The 20,218-nt window shown below is 34.2% G+C and overlaps 2 protein-coding genes and 1 long non-coding RNA gene across 4 annotated transcripts; 2 read left to right on the top strand and 1 right to left on the bottom strand.

Annotated features, from left to right (window-relative positions):
* Positions 1–6,889: 6,889 nt before the first annotated feature.
* Positions 6,890–13,031, top strand: LOC127877479 (uncharacterized). 2 transcript variants are annotated; one of them, XR_008048453.1, is made up of 9 exons: positions 6,890–7,290; positions 7,778–7,845; positions 8,316–8,462; positions 8,779–8,829; positions 9,076–9,114; positions 9,390–9,467; positions 9,760–9,810; positions 10,539–12,121; positions 12,267–13,031. XR_008048453.1 is itself a non-coding variant. In XM_052423398.1 (8 exons), the coding sequence occupies exons 1-8, from the start codon at positions 7,103–7,105 to the stop codon at positions 10,721–10,723; spliced, it is 807 nt and encodes a 268-aa protein (XP_052279358.1). In that variant the 5' UTR covers positions 6,890–7,102; the 3' UTR covers positions 10,724–13,031. The 2 variants fall into 2 exon arrangements, 1 of the variants encoding a protein (XP_052279358.1); XM_052423398.1 differs by having other exon boundaries at positions 10,539–13,031.
* Positions 13,032–14,229: 1,198 nt separating this feature from the next.
* On the bottom strand, positions 14,230–17,212 carry LOC127877478 (putative nuclease HARBI1). The gene is made up of 4 exons (XM_052423397.1): positions 16,597–17,212; positions 15,414–15,526; positions 15,107–15,218; positions 14,230–14,782 (listed from the first exon to the last, which is right to left on the bottom strand). Exons 1-4 carry the CDS (start codon positions 17,021–17,023, stop codon positions 14,391–14,393), a joined length of 1,044 nt encoding a protein of 347 aa, XP_052279357.1. The 5' UTR covers positions 17,024–17,212; the 3' UTR covers positions 14,230–14,390.
* Positions 17,213–17,339: 127 nt separating this feature from the next.
* Positions 17,340–19,381, top strand: LOC127877477 (uncharacterized). The gene is made up of 2 exons (XR_008048452.1): positions 17,340–17,622; positions 18,027–19,381. It is a non-coding gene; the product is annotated as an uncharacterized LOC127877477 (long non-coding RNA).
* The last annotated feature ends 837 nt before the right edge of the window (positions 19,382–20,218 follow it).

Here is a 20,218-nt window from a genome sequence, read left to right as displayed (position 1 = left end):
GATGTCTATATTTACAGAATAGAAAAACACAAGAAACATGAAAATAAACGAGTGCATATAGGTCAGCCGGCAATACTCGAATCTTATTTAATTGCATAATTATAGTATAGTGAATTATTGTGCTCATGCTTAATAAACTGGTCAAAATGGATAAATATTTCTAATTAATTTTATCAAAATTGGTCCTTATCATGCAAATGTTGAAAACATATTAAAAATCGATGATTGGCATACCACAATTATATTGCCGAATATCTTTATTTAGTATCTTTCTGATCAAAACAGACTTCAAGTGCACAAAGTTTACGAGACGGCGTTTATATAAAGATTTCTGCAACTGACCGCAAACTGACCTTGATACCTTGCGGATTGGAATGCAATGCATTAAAGTTAGGTAACAATTCTGCTGCTGAAACGACGGCTTGTTTACGCCAACTGTACTCGACCAAGGCAACAGCTGTGCCTAAAATATTGATAAAGCGACTAAACGAACTATTTACTCCATCAGACAAAAATAGCATAGATTCCAATTTTGTCCTTCAATGAAAAGGTCGCAACCCCTTCTGCGAACTCCGGTGATGAACTGTATATAAACTCTGACTTTCGCGGGTTGAAATGCAATGCAAGTAAGTACTAAATATGAGAATATAGCCTTTAGTATAAACGCTTTTGCGCTGGTAATTCTCTGAAAATAAAAGGTGAACGCACAAACTGTATTTATGTCGAAAATTGATTGTAAAACTGTTCCAGGCTTTTTCCGCCCTATGCCACGGGTCCGAAATTCGGCCCCATTCCCAATGCAAATCTGGTTGTTTTTTTCCCAATTGAAAAAAAAAATTCCCAATTCCAAAAAAAAAAAAAATTTTTTTTTTTTTTTTTTTTTTTTAACTTTAAAATATATAAGTTTACCTAATCCGGTGTAGAAAATAGAAAGTATTGCATAATTAAATATTTTGTTGCCTTGAATTTGTTTTAAAAACTGTAAAATATGTTAATGATTATTTAAGACATTCCTTATTTTCCTCAAAATCCAGCCCTTCGCGCGATTTTTTTCACATCAAAAAAGGCCAGGCCTTTTCCCTAAATTCAGATTTAAAACCCTGCACTTATCACACATGTTCATAATATTTTGTAAAATTTTAATAATAAGTTATCAAAATAGTCGTTGTTTACCAGTTAACGGCTTCTTTGAAATATAAGAAACACTATTTACATGCGATAATTTTTCCCAATTGAGCCAATTTTGCGATTAATTTTTTTCCCAAAATGGGGGTTTTCACGACGCGAAATTCCCAAAATTCCAGTGTGGCGTTTTCCCAAAATGGAGCGGAAAAAGCCTGTGTTCTATCTATTGAGCCTTTTCATTAGAGATAAAATTGTTTCATGCAGTAAAACAGTGTTACAAAGACGCGGATATGTTTCCAATGTTCTGGTGTTATACTCAAATCAGCCAATGGAATAAATGAAGTGTATTCATTCGTACCTAGCCGCGGGAAATTTTGTTTGCATATTATTGGATACTTACAAAGGTCAAGTCAGGGTGAAAAGCTGGCTTAATACAGCTTACGCCGAAAAACACCTAGAACTGGTTCCAACCAGGACTCTTGAAAAGTCACAGTTCTTCAATGCTCCAGAGACCTGTGCACTTATGGGAAACAGAAGATGAAACAGGTGAGATTAATAATTTTTTTATGTAAATATTTAGCATGCATCAGTTTGAAATATTGATGGTTGCAACCAGCGTAAAGTAATTTATGTTATAGTGAGAGAGGGAGTAGTCACTGTTCTGCTAGTACATTTACTCAACAATATTTGACATATATCTCTCCCTTGTGTTGTGATATTTTAATTAACATAATTGTGAGCAATGGCTGTTAAATATTTCTATACATTTTTTTTCCTTTTTTAGTGTGATTAAGTGAATATTTTCACAAATAATTGCCAAACATTTGGTATGACATAATAAAATATGAAATACAATATTAATACGGGCAAACGCCCGCGAAGCGGGCGTTGACCGTTTATTTGTATCACTTTTCTGAAATACAAAGAGACATTACCTTATAGGGATACAAGTCAAATAATTTCTGCCGTCACCTATTTTCGCGATAGAAAATCATAGAGTGCTGGAGCACATAGACACTTCGATAAACGCTATATGACACGTAGATGCATTCCTCATGAAATAATACGGCATGGCAGTAATTATTAAGTAGCGAATCGTACTCTATGTTATTGTATTATGATTTTCTACGATCAAAATACGTCTGTTTGCCTCCCTGTGTGACACTTCCTGTTTCCCATAATGCATTGCAAATTGAAAATTGCTCTAGATGTTGTAAACTGGTTCCCCGTTGAATATAACCGTTGACTATAATATACAACAGGTACAGCCTAATGTATCGGCGATTTTAATTGGATAACGCGAAGACCAATCAGAGCGTTGTTTATTACTGTCGGGAATTCATGACGTTAACGTTTATCCGCTAACATGCACGCGACGTCATGTATACTATCGACGTCACTTTTCATCCTTACAAACAGCACAGATCTCACGTTTATTAACTTTCCTTGGCGTTACTTCACTATGTGTATACATCGACTAATATCTATAAATCTTATTTAAAGCGGGCATATACGATCTTGTCAAATATTTATTAATTAATATAAAATGTGTAAAAAACTTATTATACATATATTTCAATATAAACTAAAATAAAAGTTAAGAAGAACATGTGTCGAAAAATGCTAAATAAGCCAGATATTTAATTTTGAAATCGAAAAAGGCTGTACAGCCGAATTCGTCAGCAGGTATATCATACATGTACGATGTGAATCTAAACTTAGTTTAACGGTTTATTTGAATTGCTGCAACGATATCTATTCATACGACACACGAACACTCACTCCAATCCTAATACAAAGACGAATGCTTCGGTTATTGTAGGAAAATATGTACGTCACAATCGGCTCGGGCCGCTAATTTGTCTTTGCTGCATTTTATGAAATTCGGCTTTAATGTATAATTTTTCTTGCCTATTTTGTGTAATTGTTACATATTTTATCAATATATTACAATAAAACACATATAAAAAATCGTATATACCCGCTTTAACTAGAACGAGCTTTTATTCTTACCTGTCAGCTGTCAAAAAGTTCGGGAAATGTTTTGTTTCCGGTTTGGAAATGGTACACGGATTACTTCCCCTGAACCTCGTATAATCTCGCGATATGTTTCCAAAAATAACCGGTCCAAATTTGGACCGGTAAAATTGTGTGTGTGTATTTGAGATTTATTTACAGGTCGTCCAGCGTCTTCTCGACTACAGATGTATCGACCTGCCCCCATAGCACGATTGCCAATGAGACCTTAATGTGACTAGATGCTCTTTTTTTTTTTTTTTTTTTTTCTTTTTTTTATGGATTATGCAGTGGTTTGCCTTTTATCAAAATGATTTTTGCAGTATTCCTATTATCTCTAGATTATCATTATCCTTATTGGCATTAATGTTAATTCCTTATATTTTGTGTGTGGTTTTTGTGCTCTCCGCCCCAAGAGGTGTTAGTGGGGGTTCGAGCGGGATACAGAGGGCGCCCCGATTCCAGAGGCGCCCCTGGTTCTTTTAAGTGCCCGGTGTACAGCACCGATACACTGCACCCCCGTTTAACGTCCCTCGCGGAGGACTTGTTAGTACATAAACATAGATTAGTACAGATATTACTCTATTGCCCTGTGTCTTGGTGTAAATTCACATGGGCTCTCTCTGTTGTGCTGTTGGATATTGTCAGGTGTTTAATGGTGTTGCAAGGGTCAGAATAGTTTTGAAGTTTAATATAGTAGAAAAGGGGCTGCGTTTGTGTGGTTGGACCGAGATGACTGGTTGGTTGTTGGTGGTACAGGGAGGACAATATCTGGTTCTACACTTTCTTTCTTTGGGACACAATTTTCACGCGCCTGTATTTGTTTTTGTGAGAGAGAGAGAGAGAGAGAGAGAGAGAGAGAGAGCGCACGTTCTTCTTCCTGTTTATATTGCTAGTGGTTACACAGATGGTAATTATATGTATTAGTGCATTTTGTTCAGGAGGGAATAGATCTGGGATGTTAATGCTGCCCATCCCTCTAATTCGATCTGATCCTCATAGTGACAAGGGTAATACGTGCAGGTTAGCAATACAAGGTTTACAATTCAACGTCAAACGTAACAAGGCACAGGCATGCAAGGAAAAAACTTACACTACTCTACAAGAAAACATCACCTACGCTACAGTAGGGGAAACAACAACAACAAATACCGTCACCATTCTCTTTTTATTTTTATTTTTGTCATGTTGGGTATGTCATGTCAACGGGGCCAGAGTGCACGGATGTCATGTCAACGGAGCCAGAGTGCACGGGCGAGAGATATCTCTTCAGGCGCGCCCTCTGGCCCAGCCGACACGCTCTACTCAACATGTTTAAGTCTTGTACATATGGGGAAAATGTTAGCTAATCACATTTAATTACAACAATATTTACACCTATAGGGGTTGCACTGTGAGTAAATTTGCCCACGTGCGCACTTACTGCGTCTTCCGATCCTGCGTGGAAGTATGTTGTCTGTGAGCTTTTCCCCTACCTTCGTCGTTGTTGCTGATTACAGCTTAAGAGAAGGAAAGCGAGGGTCTCGCGGAACCCTGGGTTTTGTTACCTAGAGCGCTATTTGGTTGTAAAAGAAGGCTTAGAGCTTATCCATAGTGGTCGAAAGGGGCCAAGTGACATATGTATTGGGGGGGGGGGGGGACGTACCCTTCCGTCGTTTTAGTATTATTAGTCTTTATCTATTTATGTATTGGTGTAATTTTCCTATATATCATAAAGCGCAGACGAGGAAACCGCGAACGTTCGTTATAGACAGCTCCCTCATCTTTGCCTTGTTTATAGTATTGTTTATTTATGTATTGACGTCAACAAGGTGTTATTGGACACTGCATTGTAATGTACTACCAATCCAAAGTACATTTGGACCCCAAATACAAATATAGGTTCTCGGCGTGCACATTATATGCAGTGTTTCTATATCTATTTATTTGTTGATGCAATTTTCCTCTTGTCATAAGTACATAAGATAGTCATTATTAATGGAATCTTTAAAATTACATATATCATGGATTGTTTTACGGTACAGTTTTAGAATCAAATTAATTAATAATAGTATATAAGTTCGAGCCGGGCACAGACGAGTGGCCATATGGACAACACCGGAGTGACCATCGTCCGAGACCCACCCGTCATTAGTACATAAAGTTGCCATTATTGATCTGAGTTTTTATTTATTTATTTATTTTAATTTTCCTATAGGGCCGGGATAATATGGTTAGGTTCAGTTCGGGCCCAGACGAGTGGCCATATGGTGCACACCGAAGTGACCATCGTCCGAGTCCCGCCCGTCATTAGTACATAAGATTGCTATTATTAATTTGAATACATGAAGCAGTATATAACTGACGGTATGTGTTGTTATTTCTATCTACCGCTAATAGTCCAACGGAATATTATATTTTATCTAAGTAGCCCGTGTCGCGCAAAAATTTAAACACGTGCAGTCGCACAACAGGAGCGATTCCGCTTGGAGGCATCAACAGTGAGTCGCGATTAATGATAAGTGGGTTTTTGTAGGCCGCTATTACCCCTGCACTTAGTTCTAGTCTCTGTTCGGCGTGTTTAGGGCATTATCCAATTTTATTTTATTAATCCAATATTTCCCAGATAATCCGCTTAATTACACGACCTAACCTAACGCAAGGAAAATGCCTAGGTGCGAAAAATACGTCCGAACACCGCGAGATGAGCGACACGAATGCACCGCGGTAAAATCAGCTTGTACCGATCCCTATATAGAGTAACGATAGATAAGGGGAGGTAACCAATCTATAGATGTTGTAAACTGGTTCCCCGTTGAATATAACCGTTGACTATAATATACAACAGGTACAGGCTAATGTATCGGCGATTTTAATTGGATAACGCGAAGACCAATCAGAGCGTTGTTTATTACTGTCGGGAATTCATGACGTTAACGTTTATCCGCTAACATGCACGCGACGTCATGTATACTATCGACGTCACTTTTCATCCTTACAAACAGCACAGATCTCACGTTTATTAACTTTCCTTGGCGTTACTTCACTATGTATATACATCGAATAATATCTATAAATCTTATTTAAAGCGGGTATATACGATCTTGTCAAATATTTATTAATTAATATAAAATGTGTAAAAAACTTATTATACATATATTTCAATATAAACTAAAATAAAAGTTAAGAAGAACATGTGTCGAAAAATGCTAAATAAGCCAGATATTTAATTCTGAAATCGAAAAAGGCTGTACAGCCGAATTCGTCAGCAGGTATATCATACATGTACGATGTGAATCTAAACTTAGTTTAACGGTTTATTTGAATTGCTGCAACGATATCTATTCATACGACACACGAACACTCACTCCAATCCTAATACAAAGACGAATGCTTCGGTTATTGTAGGAAAATATGTACGTCAGAATCGGCTCGGGCCGCTTATTTGTCTTTAATGCATTTTATGAAATTCGGCTTTAATGTATAATTTTTCTTGCCTATTTTGTGTAATTGTTACATATTTTATCAATATATTACAATAAAACACATATAAAAATCGTATATACCCGCTTTAACTAGAACGAGCTTTTATTCTTACCTGTCAGCTGTCAAAAAGTTCGGGAAATGTTTTGTTTCCGGTTTGGAAATGGTACACGGATTACTTCCCCCGAACCTCGTATAATCTCGCGATATGTTTCCAAAAATAACCGGACCAAATTTGGACCGGTAAAATTAGCTTGTACCGGGGCCGTATTCACCAACAATTCTTTACTTGAGAATAAAGAATAAAGAAAATTCTTTATTCTTTACTTTTCTAAGAACGTTCTTAGGTCGATTCTTTATCGGTATTCACCAACGCTATTTTTAGCGTTCTTTACTAAGAATTATTTGTTATTGATGTAAGCGACCTTGGTACCCGGCATTTTCGTTAACGCATATAAAACTCGGAACCGTTTACGTGTCTTCTGTCACAACATACAAGATGGCGGACAACAACGCTAACGTTGCTACTAGTAGAAATCGTTGGTCCGAACAGGAGGAAACTGTAATAGCCCAGGAAATAATTAAAAACTATGATGTCCTGTTCGGCCCAATGACCGGTTGTGGCGCACTCAAAATTGGAGAGGTTCGAAGGAGAGGCTGGGAAGCCGTGGCAAATGTTCTAAACTGGTTTGTACTTTTGGTGTTATCAATTTTCCAAATTTTGGAAATTCTAGCAGAAGGAATATTTGTACAGTTAATTCATTATTTTGTTTTTTAATTATTGATTATAATAAAATTTTTAATTTGTGCAATGTTTAAAAACGAACAGAATGTTAAATAATATGTGACATAAATATAAAAAGCAGTAGATGATTTGAGCACAAAATATTTACCATAATATAAAGTTATAATGCTTCACTATGGTAAAAATATTGTGCTACCCGGTTTCAAATATTCCAAAATATTCAACTAAACCCATATTGTGTCATTTTTCATTAATGATGTATTTCTACTAATTCATTTGTTAATAATTCATCAACAAAATTGTTTGTGTCAAACACACATGAAATGTAGATTGCAATGTGGAAAAATGTTTTGAGGAATAAACAAATCATTTCTTAGACTCAATTTCTGATTTTAAAAAATGTACCTAATTGCATTCCATTTATTTCAGCCAATTTTCCACCTATAAGCGCGCAGGTTCAGAGGTGAAGAAAAAATACTATAACATGAAAGACAAAAGTAAGTGAAATTTAAGAGATGTACTCCTGTCTTATTTTTCTTGCTGCTTCTTATGTAATGAAGATAAAATGTTCCACATTTATTGTATTTCACATGAAAAGTGAAACATCATAGTTACTGTGTAAAAATTAGCTGAAATTTGTAATTGATTTTTTGTTATACATGTAGGTTCATGATTATATTGTAAGCCTATTATGTACATGTAATAATGTTGTTGAAAAATCAATAATTATATTATATATATTGAGGAATTTTATGAAATTTTAAACATTGTTATATTAATAACTATCTGGTACATTGCTATTATCACCGGTCCAGCATACTTAATGTACATACTGTGCAAATCAAGATACATGAAAATTGCTAAAAATAGCATTAAATCAAACATTGGTGTAACTTTTGCTCCTTTTTGCTCCTTATGTTTATTTTGGACTCTTAAATTACACAGTTTCTTCTCAATATAACTATAGCAAAGACAAAAAATGATGAGATGAGGAGGCCAGGCACTGGAGGAGGGCCCCGGGTGAAAGAGTTCACCATTCCGGAGGGGATTCTCCTTCAGCATTTTGGGGATTCCGCCTCTGTGGCAGGGGTCCCCAATGCAATTGACACTGATGGTTTGTACAGTTTATATAGAATATAATACCATTTGTCATTTTTTATTATTATAATATCATTTTTTTTTTGGCATTATGCTTTGGTATTCATTCTTCAATGAAGTTAATGTTTAACAAAGATACTATTAATTTATGACCAGAATGAAATACATATCATTTTTAAGTGCATTAGAAAAGTATGTTATTAAAGATTCATCATAACTCACCTTAGTCTGTTTGTTGGTATTGTTTTCAGTCCATGTTAAAAGTGATGTGTGATTGTTAATTATAAACTGTAAAATGTTTTAAAATTATATGTATGGCTTTATTTTCTTAGCTCCAGAGGGTGCTTCAATCAACATAATTGAACTGGGCAAGATGCCAATAGGTAAACAATTAATGTAGATTATGCTCTTCATCTTGGTTAATTACATGATGGTGAATGGAGAGAGCTTTTGTATTAAACATAGCATGTTAATAAATTTCTATCAATTCATTACTCACTTTGTAATATTGTTAAAATGGGGTGCCAAAGCTATGTGTAGTTGAGCAAAATATCTTTTATATGATAATATATACATTTTTTTAATATTGTTGTTAAATACTAGATCATTTTGCTTCGTTTATTACACAGATGGTAGCACTTGCATGACGTTCAAGATAGATGAAAGAGGTAAGTGACAGGGGCCTTATTTTTATGTTAATTTTTTGGTGAATGAAAAATAAATATGAAAAACTTATTAAAGTATGAACATTGCGTAAGTAAATTCATGACAAATAGGTAAATTGGTTGAAAAAGTCCATTTTAAATTAAACAAAAGTCACCAAGAATTTTAGCCTTTGAGTTAACTTAGTTTTATGATAAACTTTGTTAATAATACATGAAGGGGTGCATTACTTTTATTTTCATTATATTCATTAAAAACAAAAATTGTTTTATATTTGAAGGACTAGGAGCTCAGAAGACGTCAAGTGTATTCCAACGTGCAGTGGAAGATGAAGCTGGGCCATGCTCATCAGGGACCAGTGAGTATTATAAGAACATTATTTCACCAAATGCATACATATTCAATTCATCCCTATCATATGAAGCATTTAATATCACTGTGTTTTTTCCAAAAATAAAAAAATGAAACATTGAAATATAACTTTCCAATTGAATGCAACATCATTTATGTTATCCATGTAATTGTGTGGGGTCACAAGCTAGTTAGGTCGATTCCACACCAAAGTGCAGGTATGAAAGTGAGGTTTAATTTTTGCAAAATCTATTTCAATGCACTTTCAGGATTCCTATGATTGAATAATTGTTTTACAGAGACCAATACCAAATCAATGAAAATGGCCAACAAAAACCAGAGTAAAAGAGGTAAACAATTATTTATTATTCACATGTACATTTATATGTATTATAATATTCCATTTTTGCAAATCTTTCAATGCTAGCAACATATAGATAATTAACCTGTATATTATTCATGGAACTGAATCATGGAACACACACAAAAATGACAAATATTTATAAATGAGACATGGAACTGAAGCATGGAACACTACATACACATAAATTAGATTAACAACAATAACTAAACTTGTGTAAGTCAATGTTCAAGAAGCACTGCTTTTGATGCAGGTAATGAAATATGTAAATGTTATTATGTCAATATGACAAATGTGAACAAGCAATTACTTAATTTTAATTTAAACCTATTTATTTCAGCTCGATTGCTTCGAAAGCCTAAGGCTTATATAAACACTCTCGAGTCTGTTTCCTGGGACTAGAACCAGTACTTGGTGTCTATGGGGGAGATCTAAAGAAAGCTCCCACAGTTGGGATCTAACCCGTGACCTCCCGGTCGCTAGGCGGACACCATATCCATTACACCACGGCAACCTATAAAGCAATTAATTGATGTGCCATTTCTTCAAATGGTTTTCACTATACGTTTTATGAGATATGCATGAAATGGACATAATTAAGAAGGTTAAATCGATTTAGCAAATTTAACTTTTTTTTTATTCCATGATTTATGGTATTTTTTGCATTGATAACAAAAAACCTTATAAATTTTAATACAATGTTGTTATTTGTTTCAGCTAGGGCAAGTTTCAACAAATTGGCTGAGGACAACCTAATAGCAGAAAAGAAGAACATCCATCTGCAACAAGTAAATCTAAGATTGAAGAATCAATTGATACTGGCACAACTGAAAGTTGCCAGATTAACGGCACAAAAAATTGAAGAAGAAATTAAAATGTTAAAAGCAAGCAATGAATGTTAACCCTTTACCACTTAGTTACGCATTTTCACACATTTGTAGTCCCTTAAAAAGTTATATTTAATTTAAGACCTTTATTACTAGATTCAAGTTGTTAAGGCTTCATATCCAAACCTTAGATACTGATGAGCAGCAAACAGCATAAAACCTGAACAGCCTGCGAGTTTCAGGCTGTTCTGGTTTTATGCTATTTGCCCATAGCCATTTTCACTTTGCTTCTAAGTGGGAAAGGGTTAAATCTACAATCTCAAATGATGCCATCCAAATTGTTATTATTGATATTTTTACACAAAGTTTTGAAGTTATTTTTGAGTAGATGGATGTTCTTCTTTTCATTATTTAACCCATTTATGCCTAGCGTCTAGAAAAAAGGCCTTGGCAAACAGCGTAGACTCAGATGGGACGCCACATCATGTGGCGTCTCATCTGGGTCTACGCTGTTTTCTTAATAGATTTTTTGTAAGAAATATTATAAATATAGAAATATATAGGCTCATATTCACAAACAGTTCTTATCCCCCGCCAGGGGCAGAGGGATATTGTTTAGGCGTTGTCCGTCCGGCCGGCTGTCCATCCGGCACTTTTGTGTCCGGAGCCATATCTTGGAAGTGCTTTGGCGGATTTCATTGAAACTCGGTATGAGTATATATATGGAAAAGAGGATGATGCTTGCCATATGGCATTGTACACCACCGGTTAATAATGGAGTTATGGCCCTTTGTATCTTGAAAAAATGCTTTTTTATGTGACAAAGCACCAGTTAGGCGGGGGATATCAATTTAACGAATTTGCTTGTTTGACTTAAGTCTATGAATAAATAAGATTCTGTTAATAAGAATATTCAAGTATGGCTTGAATTTTAAGTCAAACATGGCATATACCACCTCTATCAACATCATACTTCATGTAAAACATTGTTAATGACATAATCACCAGTGGTAGAATGTATATCTTTAAATGCTGGGTGTAATCTTCTTGGTTCTAAGTCTATTTGTTATTCTTAAGTCTAAGAATTGGTTTGTAAATACGGACCCAGGTTGATTAATGTAAAATGTTACCAGTAATTATAAAGAAGCTTTATCTGTGTACCTGAATAGGTCTATGTCGCTGATATTTATGCCCCCCTTCGAAGAAGAGGGGGTATATTGCTTTGCTCATGTCGGTCAGTCGGTCTGTCGGTCGGTCGGTCCGTCCACCAGGTGGTTGTCAGACAATAACTCAAGAACGCTTGGGCCTAGGATCATGAAACTTCATAGGTACATTGATCATGACTCGCAGATGACCCCTATTGATTTTGAGGTCACTAGGTCAAAGGTCAAGGTCACGGTGACCAGAAATAGTAAAATGGTTTTTGAATGATAACTCAAGAACTCATACGCCTAGGATCATGAAACTTCATGGGTAGATTGATCATGACTTGCAGATCACCCCTATCGATTTTGAAGTCACTAGGTCAAAGGTCAATGTCACGGTGACCCGAAATAGTAAAATGGTTTTCGGATGATAACTCAAGAACGCATACGCCTAGGATCATGAAACTTCATAGGTAGATTGAACATGACTTGCAGATGACCCCTATTGATTTTGAGGTCAAAAGGTCAAGGTCACGGTGACCCGAAATAGTAAAATGATTTTCGCATGATAACTCAAGAACGCTTTTGCCTAGGATCATGACACTTCATAGGTAAATTGATAGTGACTCGCAGATGACCCCTATTGATTTTCAGGTCACTAGGTCAAAGTCACAGTGACAGAAATCGTATTCACACAATGGCTGCCACTACAATGGACAGCCCATATGGGGGGCATGCATGTTTTACAAACAGCCCTTGTTAATATAAATTTGTCATTTTACTTGAGAAGATGAATGTTATTCTTACTTAAATAGATGGATGTTATTCTTTTCATTATTTGTTTAAATTGTAAAAACCTGTTGACTAAGTGTTGTCTTACAATGTTACCAACATGGTATCCATATATGTCAACATTTTATACAGTAATATATGTCACTGCTGTTGCCAATATTCAAATAGCTTACTATCTATAAGTGTATTTGTTTGAATTATTGCTGGTATCAGCCATTCGTGTACCTTATTAGACAATTATGTTTGTAAACTACCATTTCTGTTGTTCTCTTGTTTAATTAAATATAACTATTTGCAGTAACAATAAATTGCTGTGGATATTTGTTAGTAAAAATATCTTGTTTGTACTGTAATTGCATTTTCTGTTAGTGATTATCTAGTACTACATATTTCACAGATTTTCTGGATGTTTTATTCATAATAAATTTCAGAATATCACAACTTAATTTAAGTTTTGTTATGATTTATCTCACAGACCGCTAGATTTATAACTAAAACATAGATAAGCATGCTTGTTTGCCGTAATTCTTGTAAGCTAATTATTTTATGGTAGACGTACCAAAGGATACTTTCATGAATATAAAAATACACATGCAAATTAATTTTTGTGTTTGAAAAGTCTTTTTGCTTAGCTCAAGGCAATATTGATAACAACAAGTGAGTGTCTGTAATATTATTACATTGATGTGTGTAATAATTTTAATAGTTTCAGACAAAAAACCTGGGTAGAACCAGTACTCATTATGAATGCATATTAATTGAATATAACAATAAATCAAGTAATTTTCCTGGGTATGGTTATTATAACCAGTAGTACCAATACTTACAAAGTATACATATTAATTTAACAACATATTTACAACATAATAAAGTCATGTTCCTGGGTAGAACCAGTACTTGACACAGAAATACATGAATTCAATGAGAACATAATCAAGTTTCCTGGGTAGGGTTAGTAGAACCGTACTTAGAAAGTATACATATTAATTTTACAACATAATAAAGTCACGTTCTTGGGTAGAATTAGAACTTGACACAGGAAAACATGTTACAGTTTAGAATTAGGCAATAAGAGGTTTCAATATTGCAAATTGCCGTTCTTAAACAGACAAATTCATAGCACAACAATTGAAAAGCTTAAATGAAAATTACCGAAAGAAAAGTACATTTACACACATTTCAAAAGTGTTGGAATAACATTGTTCATAAAATATTATAAACAAGCATAACAAGTTTGTAATAATGTGCATTACAATTTTGACATGAAAACCGCTCCATAGTAAAGACATACATGTTATTTTTAAAGTTAAATGTTATTCATCTTGTCTTATAACCAAAATTATTACATCATGTTGACTGAGAAAGTGTTTGTGTTAAACATAAAATGTTGATAAATAGTTGACTAGAACATTACATCAAGATAAAAAGTGCAGTGAAATGAAAGGGAGCTTACCCCTGAGTTAAAATTACAGAAACTGTAAGATGAACTACAGAGTTACCTCTCTTTAAAATAACAAAGTCTCCACTAAAATCTGGAAAACAGTGGAAACAGCTTTGTACAATCTTAAAAGTTATGAGACTAATTCACACATAGTACAGTACAGTTAAAGACTATTAAAAGTTAAACGCATCACACTTTTAGAGAAGTTTAACTCATCACACTTTTTAGAGAAGTTTAACTCATCACACTTTTTAGAGAAGTTTAACTCATCACACTTTTTAGAGAAGTTTAACTCATCACACTTTTTAGAGAAGTTTAACTCATCACACTGTTTAGAGAAGTTTAACTCAGTACATTATTTTATTTAATTGAAAAATCTCTGAACTAGTTGTTGCCTTACAATGTTACCAACATGGTTTGCATTTATTTCAACATTTTCATGATAAACTTGTTCTTCAAAAACATCATCCAAATAATCCTCTTCAAGGATATCCCCATGTTCAATTCCAAAATTGTGCATAACTACACACGCAGTGATATAGGTCACTGCTGTCGCCAAGTCAGTCCTTTTCCCGTAATGGAGTATTGCGAATCTTCTTTTTATAATACCAAAGGTCTGCTCCACAAGCACTCTTGTTTTGCACAGAGCAAGATTAAACTGCTCTTGATTCTGTGCTTCGGGGGTTCGGAAAGGAGTCATCAGGTAGGGTGTACATGGGTACCCAGAGTCTCCAAGAATGAAGCCATTATGAGCTCCTGTTCAGAAATAAAACATTCTTTTGTTAATAAAATTAGTCAACGTGTAAACGCTTAGCAATTTTGAGGTCAAAGGTAAATGACACAAGTGTTTATCCGTTTTAACCAGGTTTTCAGAAGGAAAAAAGTAGTTATCAGATTTCTGAATGTCGGCGGGCGGGCAGACTAAAGTATTTTAATTATTCATAAAACATATCATGTTAATTAAATCCTATTGTATTGTGTTAAATGTATTTAACCCTTTATGACACAAGTTGTATGTAATTTGCTTAGTCATAAGTTATGACTCATAACCATAGACATGTGTATCTGATATATAGCTACCTTGTTCGAACTGGTTCCGTAGATGACACTCTCTCCATATTCTCGCATCATGTGTGCTTCCTGGCCATTTAGCTGTTAAGCTCCTCACTTTTTTGCTGTGGTCACATACCATCTAAATATAAAATAATAATACATAATTTATTATACTATTAATTTTTAATTATACTGATATCATAGTGAATAATGTTAGTGCTATTGAAAATAGAATATTTAATATTAGTTATTGTCATACATCAGTGATAAAAAAAAAACATAATTATGAGTACTGAAAAACTTTGTTGTGACAAAAGCAAACAAGATAACATACTTGCACGTTCAAAGAATGGTAGCCTTTTCTATTTATGAAATCGGCTTCGTGGTTCTTTGGCCTTTGAATGCGAACATGAGTTCCATCAATCAGTCCGATTACATTTGGAAATCCTGAATAATCAATAAGATTATTATTTAACAATTATGTTCATTTATTTAGGACAGGTAAATGAAATTCAGCTGGCATGACTGAATCATTTCTTCAGCACAACATCTTAATTCCCGTAACATTGGAGTACCATTTGTAATAAAATCTGCAAAAAATGGTCTTATAGACATGGAGCGGAAATAAAATAGGTATTGAGGACCTACAGACTGATGGGAAGACTAACAGCGTTGTTAAAATCCCACACATCCTTTGAGGGGGGACTTTACAAAGACAGATACATATGCAGGTGTGGAGGATACCATGCTAAAACCAAGAGTGAATTGAGATTAAAAGAAGGGTACATAAATGTATAATTATTTAATCATAACACTGTTATATTCCATGGAGTGATATCAAAATGGCATTTACAGTAAAGAGTGAAGATATAATATTACAATAACTGCGAATTAGGAACATAATGAAACAAAGATTCAATTTGGACTAAACTCGGGTGACATCACCCTTATGTTTATATATGCTAGGCCTCTATCCCCTGTGAACTTGCCCTAGGCATAATTGCATAATGTACCAAGCTATACATAAAACTCTTAGAGAAACACACATAATAAATACTTATATTCTCATTTTGATCGATAACGCTTAACGGCAGATTAATAACCACAATGTCGTAATTATCAAAATGTCATTTTCAGTTAAGAATGAAGATATATAATATTACAATAACTGTGAATAAACGACATGAGAGAAGTATCCACTTTGGACTAAACTCCGGTGACATCGCCCTTCAATTAACGTATGCTTCACCTTTCTGTGAACTTGCATTTGGCATAATGCAGAATGTATCATACAAAACATGAAATGGATACAGTGATAAAAATTACTGAATAAAAATAGTGTATAAATCATTTGATTAAAAAAAATCACATAAAAAAATTGTTGGTCCTAACTGCGTATGTTGTTTATGCAATAACGACGACAATGCCCCCACAAAAATGAAGTGCAAGTGAATGATTTCCCTTGGATAAATGTTCTCAGTCAAGGTCATTTAGACAAACACAAATCTGGCACTCACCAGCAATGGACTGAAATCTGGATTTTAGAGTTTTGCACTCTTCCCTGTCAGGAAACCGTACGTAACGGCGAGCTAGTCGAGCTATTGCTCGTCCAACTCGTCGGCAGCATCTTGATACGGATGGCTGACTGACTCGAACAGTGTCTCCTACGACTAGTTGGAAGGATCCAGTCGCCATGGCACGAAGAAATATGCACAGCTGCTGGATCGGCAGGAGAGGAGAATTCCGCAGCGTTCCAAAGTCCAGAGAATCGGCGACCAAATTTAATAAGGTCAGTATAGTTGCCGGAATAAATCGGTATCTCCTATAAACCTCCATTTCCGACAAACCGTCTAGAGGATTTTCTCTGTCAAACAATCTTCTACGCGGGACATTTTCGACGTTTTCAAACAAGATATTGGCGTAACGCATAACGCGAACGGCCATCTTGGAAGCTTAAAGAATTATTCTAAGAATGCCCCGAAGCATTCTTAGAATTTTAAAGAAAATTCTTTATTCTTAAGAATTTTCTTTAACAAAATGAGTTCGTGAATAAGACTTAAGAATTTTTTCTTAGACTTAAGAATTTTCTTTATTTTCAAGTCTAAGAATTGCTAAAGAATTGTTGGTGAATACGGCCCCCGATCCCTATATAGAGTAACGATAGATAAGGGGAGGTAACCAATCTATAGATGTTGTTAACAAAATCTTGAAAAAGATAACCCGTCTAAATTATTTGCGTACTTCCGGTTTACAATACCGAATAAGATTAGTTTCGAATTAACTTCTTAAATGAACCCAATATTCTATAGTTAATATTATCCCTTTACACAAATAAACAATTGTTTAAAAGTTTAATTTGTTCACAACATGAACGGCCGCGTTTCTTTCGTCGACAACTATACATGTCTGTGTGACGTCACTGCTTTCGTAAGACGTCACTGCTTTCGTAAATACGTCAGAAAGAAGTACAAATTGAAACTGACATACTCTGGTGGATGTTTACATTGTTGAAATTTAATAAATTAATGGAATGTACTCGATTGGTAAGTCATTATTCAATTAAAATATTGCGTTTGGTTACATAAAACATCAATCTATATAATATTGCTAAAGATTACCTTTGATAACATGGGAACTGTTTTCGGCACATACAATATTTCGCCGATTTTAAATTTAAGGTCAAACTAATGGAACATAAAAGTTATCATTTTATTAAGTTTTGGAGTTATTTCTTGAGTATATTCTACGTGATTATTCTAAAGACCCTTTCTTTTGTGATGTATTAAGTTACGTTGTGATTGTAAACAATATTGCATCTCCGACTCATACTCGATCATTTTCGTACCAAACTGTTTCAAACTGTAAAAATCAAACTGTTTTTACATACACATTGGAAATAGACTAATTCATATGTACATTTTATGGATTCTCTTTGATTTTCATTTAGAAGCTGCTCTCTCAAATGCTGGACTTCACTCATTCCATGCAGCATTCTGCTGAGCAAAACTGACTGCGTGTTTTGTACTCAACAACGAAGCCTGGACCTATAAAGCTTGACCGGGACTGAAACATTAGCAATTGTGACTCTGTAATGTTCAACGTTAGTGGACTGTAAAGAAACTGCAATTATTGTGAAGAGACTCTGTATGTCTGTAAGCAAAAAGAATATTCAGCATAACAAATATCAGGTGTGAAAACAATGTGAAAGAATAGTGAAATTAACAATTTGCAATCAGGCATGTCAAATGAATTGTTGATATTAAAAATGATAGTTCCCAGGCAGCTCTAGACGTTTTTTTCTGTATTTCTAGTACTAGTATTAATTCATAAAATGTATGCCACAATTAAAAAGCACACTCTGTTTAGAGACCATTGTGTTGTCTCATTGTGTGAAGATGACTTTGAGTAATACATTGTACATCAAACAATATCTACTAAGTTGTTTTTAAGTATCAGATTTCTTGTTTATTATATAAATGAATGTTAATTTTTGCTTAAATATAAATGTGCATAATGCAGTGCCAGTAGCACACTTTGCAATATTTTTATTACAAAAGAGTGTGTTGTACACTTGAACTTATACCTATAATTAATAATCCTTGCCTAAAAATTCATTTGACTCACCTGAGACCATGTTGTGTATTACCATTATTATTTTGCACATTATGCTGACACTTTGAATTAATTGCAAATAAGCGAAAAGCGGAAGTTTAGTCTTGTCAACTGTCTCTGATTAATTTTTTGAAGACCATATAAGAAGCGAAAGTGTAGGATACGGTATTCATTTTATTTGATGACTGCTTGTTATTATTTCTTCATAGAAGGCGTACTGGATGAGTGGAGTATTTTTTTTGGTTCTACATCTTTGATGAGGTCAACTCATTGACATTTAGTGCCATGACTGAGCGTGTTTTTTAACTAACAAACGCGTGGTAGGAACTTACCAAATATATGCAATAACAGTGTGTCTAATACTACATGTGTTGAGTGCACAGAAACAATGGCGAGAAGATAAGGGTATAAATGAACATGATACTGAATGTGTTATTTTGTTTATAAGCTTGAACATACAAAAACTTGACTTTAATCAATTGGAATGTATATGCAGTTTAATAATCGGGTTGTTATTTTATAATCATATTCATGTGGAAACTGCCTCATTCACATGCAATACGCAGCTGCTGTCTATATGTTTAATGCCACATTCCATAATGACTGAATATCTTTACTTTCAAAACATGAAAATGAATTAAATGAAATGAAAATAAACGAAATAATGTAATTAAATTCAGGTGAAAAATATTTGATTATATTTTATTTAAATATGGTTTGGTAAATTATTTACTGGTAAAACAATTCTTGTTGATAACAGTAAAATTCATGATAATAAGTATTTTGTTGTTTATTTTTTGTCTCACACATAAAGTGACAGGTACACTCATATATTTAGCATAAAGCTTATGATGTGGGTCTTCATCATAAACCTAAATTTTTGCTACTTGTATTTTCTCCTCAGCACCAACCTAGTAATGTTCAATCTGTGTATGCCATAAGCGATAGTTTTTACCAACTGTTAATTCCTGAGGATTCAGAAAAATACAATAAGTTTACCACATTTCATGACATAAGCTATAACAGTGCGGAAGATATGCAAAGAGTATTGTGTCCAAAGCCAAAGGTGATATTTCTGGTCTGTGTAATTTTGCGCAGTGAATGAGGTCTTTGCACTTCTTTCAAGATAGACGCAAACACTCCCGCAAGCATTGTTGCATGTATATGTTTATTAACATTAATTAAGTACAAAAAGTTTTTCATTTACATATGCAGGGGATACATTAACGATGTCAATGATTTAGACATGGGACCAAAATAATGAAGTACGGCACCATTCTTTTTTATGCTTAAGTTAAATAAAATCGTTTTAGAAATAATCTCGCCCTAAAACATAAATGGCATCCCTGCATATAGAAAACATCAATACAACACAGTTTCGCAAGATTTTTTTTTTAATTCTAACATTGTTTTGAAAAATGGAAACAAAAAATGAAATACATGTTTAAGAGTTTGAAAACAGTACAAGGGGTTACTATACAAAAAGCATAGCTTCATAAACTTGTTTTGCTAAATTACATATTGTTT

Source organism: Dreissena polymorpha, chromosome 4 (assembly GCF_020536995.1).
Source record: "Dreissena polymorpha isolate Duluth1 chromosome 4, UMN_Dpol_1.0, whole genome shotgun sequence".
NCBI classification, from domain to species: Eukaryota; Metazoa; Mollusca; class Bivalvia; order Myida; family Dreissenidae; genus Dreissena; species Dreissena polymorpha.
The sequence above is the reverse complement of the archived record's forward strand: the minus strand, read 5'-3'. Positions and strand labels throughout refer to the sequence as shown.

Coding starts and splice junctions, on each gene's coding strand:
- LOC127877479 (XM_052423398.1), top strand. CDS start 7,103: ATGGCGGACAACAACGCTAACGTTGCTACTAGTAGAAATCGTTGGTCC. Junction 7,846..8,315: donor CTATAACATGAAAGACAAAA/GTAAGTGAAATT, acceptor ATATAACTATAG/CAAAGACAAAAAATGATGAG. Junction 9,468..9,759: donor GCCATGCTCATCAGGGACCA/GTGAGTATTATA, acceptor ATTGTTTTACAG/AGACCAATACCAAATCAATG.
- LOC127877478 (XM_052423397.1), bottom strand. CDS start 17,023: ATGGCCGTTCGCGTTATGCGTTACGCCAATATCTTGTTTGAAAACGTC. Junction 15,527..16,596: donor CAGATTTCAGTCCATTGCTG/GTGAGTGCCAGA, acceptor TTGATTATTCAG/GATTTCCAAATGTAATCGGA. Junction 15,219..15,413: donor ACCATTCTTTGAACGTGCAA/GTATGTTATCTT, acceptor TTTTATATTTAG/ATGGTATGTGACCACAGCAA.